Source organism: Hylobates moloch, unplaced genomic scaffold (assembly GCF_009828535.3).
Source record: "Hylobates moloch isolate HMO894 unplaced genomic scaffold, HMol_V3 SCAFFOLD_10, whole genome shotgun sequence".
NCBI lineage: Eukaryota > Metazoa > Chordata > Mammalia > Primates > Hylobatidae > Hylobates > Hylobates moloch.
In genome coordinates, this window is record NW_026652285.1 from 94,918,650 (window position 1) to 94,930,417 (window position 11,768).

Here is an 11,768-nt window from a genome sequence, read left to right on the forward strand (position 1 = left end):
AGCTGGAGGCATCATGCTACCTGACTTCAAACTATACTACAAGACTACAGTAACCAAAACAGCATGGTACTGGTACCAAAACAGAGATATAGACCAATGGAACAGAACAGAGCCCTCAGAAATAATACCACACATCTACAACCATCTGATCTTTGACAAACCTGACAAAAACAAGAAATGGGGAAACGATTCCCTGTTTAATAAATGGTGCTAGGAAAACTGGCTAGCCATATGTAGAAAGCTGAAACTGGATCCCTTCCTTACACCTTATACAAAAATTAATTCAAGATGGATTAAAGACTTAAATGTTAGACCTAAAACCATGAAAACCCTAGAAGAAAACCTAGGCAATACCCTTCAGGACACAGGCGTGGGCAAGGACTTCATGTCTAAAACACCAAAAGCAATGGCAACAAAAGCCAAAATTGACAAATGGGATCTAATTAAACTAAAGAGCTTCTGCACAGCAAAAGAAACTACCATCAGAGTGAACAGGCAACCTACAGAATGGGAGAAAATTTTTACAATCTACCCATCTGACGAAGGGCTAATATCCAGAATCTACAGAGAACTTAAACAAATTTACAAGAAAAAAATAAAACAACCCCCAGTGGGCAAAGGATATGAACAGACACTTCTCAAAAGAAGATATTTATGGCCGGGCGCGGTGGCCCACGCCTGTAATCCCAGCACTTTGGGAGGCCGAGGTGGGTAGATCATGAGGTCAGGAGATCGAGACCATCCTGGCTAACACGGTGAAACCCCATCTCTACTAAAAATACAAAAAATTAGCTGGGCGAGGTGGCAGGTGCCTGTAGTCCCAGCTACTCGGGAGGCTGAGGCAAGAGAATGGCGTGAACCCCAGGGGGCGTAGCCTGCAGTGAGCCGAGCTCGTGCCACTGCACTCCAGCCTGGGTGACAGCGAGACTCTGTCTCAAAAACAAAACAAAACAAAGACATTTATACAGCCAAAAGACACATGAAAAAATGCTCATCATCACTGGCCATCAGAGAAATGCAAATCAAAACCACAATAAGATACCGTCTCACACCAGTAAGAATAGCGATCATTAAAAAGTCAGGAAACAACAGGTGCTGGAGAGGATGTGGAGAAATAGGAACACTTTTACACTGTTGGTGGGACTGTAAGCTAGTTCAACCACTGTGGAAGACAGTGTGGCAATTCCTCAAGGATCTAGAACTAGAAATTCCATTTGACCCAGTCATCCCATTACTGGGTATATACCCAAAGGATTATAAATCATGCTGTTATAAAGCACATGCACACGTATGTTTACTGCAGCACTATTCACAATAGCAAAGACTTGGAACCAACCCAAATGTCCAACAATGATAGACCGGATAAAGAAAATGTGGCACATATACACGATGGAATACTATGCAGCCATAAAAAAGGATGAGTTCATGTCCTTTGTAGGGACGTGGATGAAGCCGGAAACCATCATTCTCAGCAAACTGTCACAAGGACAGAAAACCAAACACTGTATGTTCTCACTCATAGGTAGGAATTGAAAAATAAGAACATATGGACACAGGGCAGGGAACATCACACACCGGGGCCTGTTGTGGGGTGGGCGGAGGAGGGAGGGATAGCATTAGGAGATATACCTAATGTAAATGACGAGTTAATGGGTGCAGCACACCAACATGGCACATGTATACATATGTAACAAACCTGCATGGTGTGCACATGTACCCTAGAACTTAAAGTATAATAATAAAAAAGAAAAAGAAAGACAAATATTAAAAAAAAGAAATTGAAGTAATAAAATGTTTAAGAAAGGCAAATGAAACCAAAATAATTGAGGCTCAGTAAGGTTAATTATTTGCAAAACTGCATAGATCATAAGATGCCGATCCCGTATCAGAATATAGTCAGTCTGGCTCCCGGGCCTATATCTTAACCCCTTCCCCACAACACTGCATGTGTACCTAGATGCAGTCATATATGCAAACACAGACCCTTAGGGATGTCAAAGGTCATCACTTCTCCTTCCAGGTAGGCACACATAAGTGTAAACCCAGAAGTGCACAAGAGTACAGGCATGTAGCTAGAGTAGGCACACACATGTACATAGAGTATACATGTGCATGAAAAAAACACCTTATATAGGATGCACACATGTGTATGGAAACACATGTGTATGGAAACACACATGTGCATAGGGTATACATATGTGCTTGAACAAACCTCTACCCCTGCTGCTGCATGGCTCTAATTCCCTTCCCAGGTGTAAGAGACTACACCTCTAGAACCTAGGTTCCCCATAGTAATGTTCTTCACCCCTGGGAAGACCACAGGGCCAATCCCCTCAGGGCTCTGGTATGCAGAGAGGACAGGCCCCTGGATCTCCCTTTCTATCACTAATTCTCACCGCAGGTGAAGCACTGTCACATTTCTGAGGCTGTATCTGCACTTCAAGAGGCTGCCTTCTTCAGAGATTCAGAGCCCAGTTGTAAGCCTCTGGCAGCCCCCAAGCCTGTTCAGGCCTCTGAATCTCCTGTCACGGCCACAGGTAGGCAGCCTGAGTAGTCTTTGGCAATGGGAACCCTGGGGTCAATATCTTCATACAATCTTCTTCCCTTTTCCTGATTTTTTTTCCTCCATCTCAAAAACCAGGAAATATTGTCTATTTTTCTTCTTGCTCCCTTTGATTAAATATCAGACATTTAAAGTACCTATTCTATGCAAGACACTGTTGTAGTCATTAGCCCCTGCCCTTAAAGGGTGCAGCCCACATTCTGCAACCTGAGATCCACTGGGCTATCTCCTCCAGGGAAACTGAGTTGGCAGAGGAACAAATAAACAAGAACATTTGGACAATAAAGAGATTGAAAGCACACACTTGGAGCTGGAATCTACCACCGTCTGGCTGCGTGTCCTTAGGCAAGTCACTTTGCTTCTCTGTACTTCACTTTTGGTACCTGTAGAATGAGTGTTGTAGAAACTAAATGACTTCCTGTATATAAGGTTCTTAGAGCAGTGCTTCCATGTGTAAGTGCTATTTAATTGCTACCCATTACATTACCATTTTTGAGAATATTCATGGGAAGGAGCTGTAATAAAGTGGGTATCTCTAGACCAGAAACAACCAGATGGGGCTTTCTCAGCTCAGCTGAGGAAGACAAGATTTGTTTTCAGCAAATCCCAGTTGAAGTACCTCTGGTGGATCTGATGGCTACCAAAGGTATGTTGAGACAGAGCAAAGGCAATTATTCACAAAAAGAATCTCAATAGGCTTATTTTAATCATTCATTTGCCTAGAATCTAGAATTTTAAATCTGGGAAGGGCAAGGTAATTCATCTTAACAACCTGCCATTACTAGCATAGAAATGAGGCAGATTGCTATGGGACAGTACTCCATGAACTCATGGCGGAGCTGAAACCAGAAATGTGTCCCCTGACTTTCAGCCCTGTGTTCAGTGACATAGCCATAGCAAAACCCAGTTATGAGGTGCTCTGCTCACCATGGGAATCAGAAATGGTTGTGAGGGAATATGCCAGACTGGATTTAAGATCAGGGAGTGCCACAAGGCACAGACGACCAGATGGGTAAGGAAAAAACTATGTCAGTGAAGGAACATGGCGTCTCCAGCAGAGAAGATATTCAAGCAACTAGACAATTGCTTGGGGACTCTGAAACAGAGAATGACAAATCACTGGAGCAATGGGTGGATAAGATGACCTGGAGGTTCACATTTCACCCTCACATTTCTGTAGCACAGTTAATTTTGGAGATGTCTCATTTCTACTACCTTAAGGTATCAAAATAATTTCATCAACTGTAATAAATGTGCCAGTCTGGTGGGGGGTGTGGATAGTCATGGAGTTGTGTTTTGTTTTTTTCCTGCTAAACTAGGCAGGAAATTGGAAATTAAGCTGAGATACCACTTTCTATGGAGCCAACCTCATTGAAAAATCAATTTCCCAGATGTTTTTGCCTTCTTTGAAATGAATAAAACCAAGGCTCTCATAGATTAAGTAACTGTTTGAAAGTTGCTCAATAGCAAAGTCAGACCTAGAACACTATTCTTCTGGCTCCCATTTCAGAGGTCGCACCACACCACCAGGCTGACCTTTAAAATGGACATTAGAGAGAGAAGAAGATATCCAGAATTTGGGGTAGCTTTAGGGGTAGCTAAAGGGGCCTATGCACTCAACACTGCCAATCTGGGTGTCTTACAGGTACCTTAAGGTATCAAGGTGTTCTCAGACTCCCAGTGAGGAGAGAGTAGAAAGGGAGAAGCTGGGTTTTCAAAAACATGGGCCCAGCCGGTCGTGGTGGCTCATGCCTGTAATCCCAGCACTTTGGGAGGCAGAGGCAGGCAGATCACCTGAGGTTGGGAGTTTGATCCCAGCCTGATCAACATGGAGAAACCCCTTCTCTACTAAAAATACAAAATTAGCCAGGCATGGTGGCACATGCCTGTAATCCCAGCTACTTGGGAGGCTGAGGCAGAAGAATTGCTTGAACCCAGGAGATGGAGGTTGTGGTGAGCTGAAGACTGAAATAACCTAAGACTATTTTATTCAAACCAAGTATTCCAAGGTTGCTGGAAAAGAGGAGATGGAAAACAATGCCTGCCTTCACAATGGTCAATCTGTTTTGTAATCAGGAACTGGATGCTGCTTCTCTGCATCTCAGTTTTCTGTGTCCCAAGGCTGACATTGTGGGCACCCCCTGGTCACTGGGCTCTTCAAAGATGTGATGAATCTTCCCATATATTGGAGATGACAGTAAGAAAAATAGTAAGGAATCAGAGACCAGACAGCCTGTCCACACCATCTGAGGAGTATTTCATTAGGTGGTGTCCATAAGGAAGGGCAGGTTAGACTTAATTGCATTATGTATTAACGGATGAGAATGGGACAATGAACCACAGTTATCACATAGCAAAAAATAGAAAGGCAAACTCCAGCCTTGATGAGGAAAACATTTTCTATTAGGTTGGTGTAAAAGTAATTGCGGTTTTTGCCATTACTTTCAATGACAAAAACTGCAATAACTTTTGCACCAACCTAATAGATCTGTTCCTTGAGGAACTAGGCCACTTCCGCATATTCTGAGCAACCTATCTCTGGAATGCTGAAAAGGCAAAGGTGGAAGGCACAGGGATCTAAAGCCCTGTGACTCCAAAGCAAGCAAAGCTCCCTGAGAATCCATATTGCTAGACCCATCCTTATGACCCAGGATATGTAGCACGTCGTTTCTGTGTTTACAGCTGCACTGATGAATACTAACTAGTCACAGGTACGTGAGGCACCAGAAAACAAACCGACAACTTGAAATTTTAACTCATTAAATTATCGAGAAAGACAGAGGCAGAGCCAGGCATCCCAGGAACTAGTGATTCCAAGAAGAAAGACAAAACCAAAAAATGGAGTGGAATCTAGCTGAGAACAGCCTGAGCCGGAGGAACTGGGTTCAATCCCGGATCTGAGGGACTTAAGGTGTCCAGAAGAGCTTTCAACCTAAACTAAGCAGGAAATGGGAAATTAGGCTGAGATACCACCTTCTCTGGAGCCAAGAGACAGGAGGTAAAGCTCTAATCTAATAGAGGAGTAAAAACTAGGCAGAAAAAAAAGAGATTTCAGAGAACTGAAAAGAGAAAGACCCAGAATCCCTAAATGGGACATAACGCTGAAAGGGGCCTATGCACTCAACACTGCCAATCTGGCTGTCTTACAGGTACCTTAAGGTATCAAGGTGTTCTCAGACTCCCAGTGAGGAGAGAGTAGAAAGGGAGAAGCTGGGTTTTCAAAAACATGGGCCCAGCCGGTCGTGGTGGCTCATGCCTGTAATCCCAGCACTTTGGGAGGCAGAGGCAGGCAGATCACCTGAGGTTGGGAGTTTGATCCCAGCCTGACCAACATGGAGAAACCCCTTCTCTACTAAAAATACAAAATTAGCCAGGCATGGTAGCACATGCCTGTAATCCCAGCTACTTAGGAGGCTGAGGCAGAAGAATTGCTTGAACTCGGGAGATGGAGGTTGTGGTGAGCTGAGATTGTGCCATTGCACTCCAGCCTGGGCAGCAAGAGAAAAACTCCATCTCAAAAATAAAATAAAATAAAAGTAAAAACATGGGCCCAGGAGAGATCCTTAGGTCAGGTATTAGTGCTGCAAAATCAGAGAACTGTATCTGACAGAGCTGAGGTCCAAAGTCCCCTATAGCCTGTCCTCTCTGAAGTCTAGGAGGAGAGGAGAGGATATGGCTTTGTGGAATGGGAGGCAGAAATGGGAGTAGGAAGGAAGGAAATCGAAAGGATTCCAATATGTAGGAGCGAAGGATAGAGTGGAAGGAGTGGGTCAGCAAGGAGGCTGAAGGCACTTGGCAATAAGACGACCTCTGTCGGCAGAGGACACACCAGCTTAGTTCCCTATTACACATGTACAGTTTGGAGAAGAGGTGTGATAGAGCAGTTTAAAACATAATTTGCAGTCAGTGTGCCTGGGTTTGAATCCTAGAAACACCACTCACCAGCTCTGTGACTCTCTGAATTTCAGCCTCCTTTGTTATAAAGGGGGAAATAGTGGTATGTAAACGTAGTGTTATTGTGAGTATTAAATGAGACGAATGTTAAATACAGGCTCTGTCTAATAAATGTTAGCTGCATTTTTCCAGTTTAGTCACTTTCCAACTGTCTTTGCTCATTCAGAGAAGCAGAAGCATGGATAATGGATAGCTTTCCACCAGCACGCTGCCCGCCCAGCATTGTTATCCAATTTGGGAAGTGCAGTCTTGCTGCCAGTGTGTATTCCCTGGTTTCATGTGGACCAGTGGCTAAGGGAAGGACACTACACAAATGACGAGGAAGCAAGGAAAGGAGAAATAACCTGACATGACAAATGTCCACAATGTGAAAATTCCAATAGAGAAAGATGAGAAGTATAGAAATAGTCCACATTTCCTGTCTATCAAGGAAAAGAGTAAATACCTTTTCAGGTGAGAAGATGTGATTTAAAAGGCTTAGAAAGACTCCCAGTCCCTTCTGGTTCTTCCCACCACTAACAAGACTCATCATTAAAATGTCATTTCTCTAGTTTATTGTGTGAGCAATAATACTAACCACGTGTATTAGGGTTTGACAAACTGTCACTCAACTGTCATTTGAGTCTCCAAATGACAGTGGCAGGCAGGGAAGAACAGCACACACACAAAAACCAGCCTCTACCCCACACACACACCCCATCTTATTAATAGATATACAGAACTGTAATGATCTGCCCAAGGCATGAGAAAATATACAATGTTGTCAGATTCAGTTAAACAGGAAGGGACTAAGCTACTATCTCTGAGGCAAACATCGCACTGATCTTAGAAACTCCAAGTTCGAGTCCAAAGGAAATCATAGCCCTTCACCCCCAGCAAACACAATGTCCCAGGAGTGAGGCTGAAAGACACAGAGAAGAAACTGGGGAAAGAGTCCAGAGAGTCAAATAGATACATTCCCCAGGAGTAGGATGAAGGGTAGTTGTCTCAGGTTGTAAGTATCGATTAAGATTTTCAATGTTCATAAATTCCAACTTTGCATTTTGTATCTCAGAATCTATTCCATGACTTAGAAATTCTCTCATGAGTGCAATACACACAAAAACATCCATTGTAAGAGTCTGTGAGGGACAGTATGGCTCCAATACAATATATAGTGTGCATATAGATCTATGGAGAGAAAAAGTTGGCGGGGGGATGAAACCATTCAGAACTTTCACCCTTTTAATTATAAAATTCATGTAAAAAAATCATATGTTCATTATTTTTAAATACAAGCAATATAATCTCACCACACCAAAAAAAGATAACTATATGAGAGAGCGCATACGTTAAATAGCTCAACTTAGCCATTCCACAATGTATACATATTTCAAAACATCATGTTGTGCACTATATATACAATTTTTGTCTATTAAATAAATATATATGTAATATAAAGTTAAATATGGAAGTTACTTCTCACTCCAACCCACTTCAAGAGGCAGCCACATATGCATAAACACACACACCAAAATAAACACAACATATAAGAGTTATTTTTTGTGACAAAAATAGGATTATTCTATATACATTATTCTGCAACTTACTTTTGTCACTTAGTAAAACGTCATAAACAGTGGTATAATAGTGATGGCATCACTCGGCAATAAATGGCTCCAGCTCTGCCATCAGACTGCCTGAATTCAAATTTCAGCTCTACCACGTACTCATGGCGGGATCTGGTAAGTCACTTAACTTGGCTAAACTCTAATTTTTAATCTATAAAATCGGAATAATTATAGTGCCTATCACTTAGGATTTGGGGAGAATACAATGATTTTTAAAAACAGGCAAAGCACCTACCTCAGTATGTGGCATGTACTGAGTGCTAATAATTGTTGGCTAACATTAGCCATCTTATTTCTTTAGAGAGTGCATGCTATTGAGTAACAGAAACTGCACCATAAATTGTTTAGTCTTTCACCTACATGTGCGTATTGAGATTGTTCCCTCTATGGGTTGCTTTGTTTGGTTGGTTGGTTTGGTTGGTATTACATGCAACACATACTGTGTACTACACAAATATGACTATTTCTAAAGGATAGAGTGCTATAAGTAGAATCATTGGATAAAGAGATGCAGATTACCAAATCTGATAGAGATGGCCAAAAGGCCTAGACTGATTCACACTTTCAGTATATGTGAAGGTCTATTTTCCTTTGGATATGATCCCCAAAAATGTAGTGCCAATCTGATAAACTTATTTTTATTTGTGGGTTACAAAGAAGTTTAGGCTTATTTTTTCCCAAATGTTCCAATTGTCATAAATAGCATTTATTTTATAGCCCATTCTTTTTCCATTGCTATGAAATAAATCTTTATTATATGCTAAGTTTAATATAGATCATGATCTAAATATAGGCATATAGATGTACAAAATGCTTTATATTGGTCAATTTTTTATTTTTCCCTATGTGTGTCATTATCTCATTGATTATCAATATACTGTGCTTTTATTTGGGGTTTAAAAAGTTTCCTATCATTATTCTAATGTTTCCAAAATAATGTTGTCTGTCTTTAGCCATGTAATACTCTAGATGAATTTTAGAACAATCTTTTCAAGTTCCATGAAAAATTCCCTTCAGGTCTTATTAGAAGTACACGGAATTTTATTAATAAGGATTCATATTTTAAAATACAGTCTTCCTTTTCAGGAGTATTCAGATATTCATTTTGTGTTCTATTATAGTTTCTTCTGATAGGTCTTACTCATTCTTTTATTTTGTCCCTCAGGTTAATTTCTAAGTATCACTTAGACTTTCTTGCCATTATCAGTTGAAACCTTTTCTTCATTACATTTGTCTAATACAGAAAGATAATTAATACTTTTAGTTTTATAATGCATCTGGCCACTGGTGAAATTGCCATAGGTTTTAAAAGATTTTCAAATAATTGTCTTGAATTTTCTGGTATACAATCATGCCACAAAAAAATGACATTTTCTTCTTTTTTAATGTTTGTGCCTCCTGATGCTTTAGTTATGCTTTGTTACTCACTCAGTTAACCATCTCAGCAATGTAGCTTAATAGTGGTCATAGGGCTATCTTTGCCTTCTCTTTCCATGATATTTGTGGAAATAGTACTCTTACAGTCTATGTTTTATAGTCCTGCAATATTTGAATGTTGAGAATGAGGACTTCATAGTGTTTTAATCAGAAAAATTAATATATTCAAAGAACCAATCTTGCTTACACAGGCTATTTCTGGGAGTACTCTAATTGTAACTGGTATCCTTGGACCAAAAGATGATAAAGTATCAGATCACATTAGCCAAAGAGAAACGCTTAAATAAACATTAGAAATGTTTGTTTCTGAAGATGAAAGGAAGTATTATCTGAATTCTCAAGTACCAAGGAGCCTTGAATAATTGTGTTGCTTAGTTTTGTTCTATCCCAACTACTACTGCCGTCTGTGGACCTATGAGCAAGAGAGAAAGCTGAAAGAGATAACTTCATTCATAGGATTCCTTGTATGACAGCATTCTGATTCTAAGTAGAACCTAGCAACCTCTTCCCCTGGGACAAAAAAAACAATAATAAGACTAAGGAGATGGTCAAGAAACAACCTCAGAATAATCTTTACAAAAGGAAAGGAGAAGAACTCAAAGTTCCTATGAGCACATGGAAAACATTTAGTTTCTAATTTAGAAGACAGCTTGGCATCCTTTAACTTTTCCCTTGTTGAATTTTACTATCTGTTTCCATGTAGTTTCAGAATTAAATGTTCTTTCAAAGTATAATAGCTGTAAGATTTTTAAAATAGATTTGAGGTTGGGGAAGAAGCTGTCTTGGTCAAACTGCCCTTTATATCTCTCCCAGTGCTTCTCTAAACCCTATCCAGGAAGTCCAGAGACATGGAGACAAAGAATTATAGCAGCAGCACCTCAGGCTTCATCCTCCTGGGCCTCTCTTCCAACCCTCAGCTGCAGAAACCTCTCTTTGCCATCTTCCTCATCATGTACCTGCTCACCGCGGTGGGGAATGTGCTCATCATCCTGGCCATCTACTCTGACCCCAGGCTCCACACCCCTATGTACTTTTTTCTCAGCAACTTGTCTTTCATGGATATCTGCTTCACAACAGTCATAGTGCCTAAGATGCTGGTGAATTTTCTATCAGAGACAAAGGTTATCTCTTATGTGGGCTGCCTGGTCCAGATGTACTTCTTTATGGCATTTGGGAACACTGACAGCTACCTGCTGGCCTCTATGGCCATAGACCGGCTGGTGGCCATCTGCAATCCCTTACACTATGATGTGGTTATGAACCCACGGCATTGCCTACTCATGCTATTGGGTTCTTGCAGCATCTCCCACCTACATTCCCTGTTCCGTGTGCTACTTATGTCTTGCTTGTCTTTCTGTGCCTCTCACGTCATTAAGCACTTTCTCTGTGACACCCAGCCTGTGCTAAAGCTCTCCTGCTCTGACACATCCTCCAGCCAGATGGTGGTCATGACTGAGACCTTAGCTGTCATCGTGACCCCCTTCCTGTGTATCATCTTCTCCTACCTGCGAATCATCATCACTGCGCTCAGAATCCCCTCTGCAGGTGGGAAGTGGAAGGCCTTCTCTACCTGTGGCTCCCACCTCACTGTCGTGATCCTGTTCTATGGGAGTGTCATCTATGTCTATTTTAGGCCTCTGTCCATGTACTCAGTGATGAAGGACCGGGTAGCCACAGTTATGTACACAGTAGTGACACCCATGCTGAACCCTTTCATCTACAGCCTGAGGAACAAAGATATGAAAAGGGGTTTGAAGAAATTAAGAGACAGAATTTGCTCATAGAAAGAACAAAATGTTGGCATGTCAAAATCAGGACATGACCTAAAAGATTATTATCAGTTTATCCTCCTTCCTAACCCTTTTCCACATGGCACTCAAAGAGGTCATGAAAAGTGGTGTTGGATATCAGTAAAAGAATTAACCTGGGAGCAAAACACTCAGTTTCTTTATATATATATATGTATACACACACACACATATATACACACACATATATGCATATATGTGTATATATGTATATATATATACACACACACACACACACACATATATATATACACACACACAAAGTTCTGGGGTACATGTGCAGAATGTGCAGGTTCATTACATGGGTATACAAGTGCCATGGTGGTTTGCTGCACCCATCAACCTGTCATCTACATTAGGTATTTCTCCTAATGCTATCCTTCTCCTAGCTCCCCA

The 11,768-nt window shown here is 41.1% G+C and overlaps 1 protein-coding gene across 1 annotated transcript; it reads left to right on the top strand.

The window, feature by feature from the left end:
- The first annotated feature begins 3,760 nt into the window (after positions 1-3,760).
- LOC116474282 (olfactory receptor 1L4) lies at positions 3,761-11,348 on the top strand. The gene is made up of 2 exons (XM_032162699.1): positions 3,761-3,784; positions 10,329-11,348. Exon 2 carries the CDS (start codon positions 10,413-10,415, stop codon positions 11,346-11,348), a length of 936 nt encoding a protein of 311 aa, XP_032018590.1. The 5' UTR covers positions 3,761-3,784; positions 10,329-10,412.
- Positions 11,349-11,768: the final 420 nt, after the last annotated feature.

Bases quoted from the DNA above. Each gene is read 5' to 3' on its own strand.
- LOC116474282 (XM_032162699.1), top strand. From the start codon at position 10,413: ATGGAGACAAAGAATTATAGCAGCAGCACCTCAGGCTTCATCCTCCTG.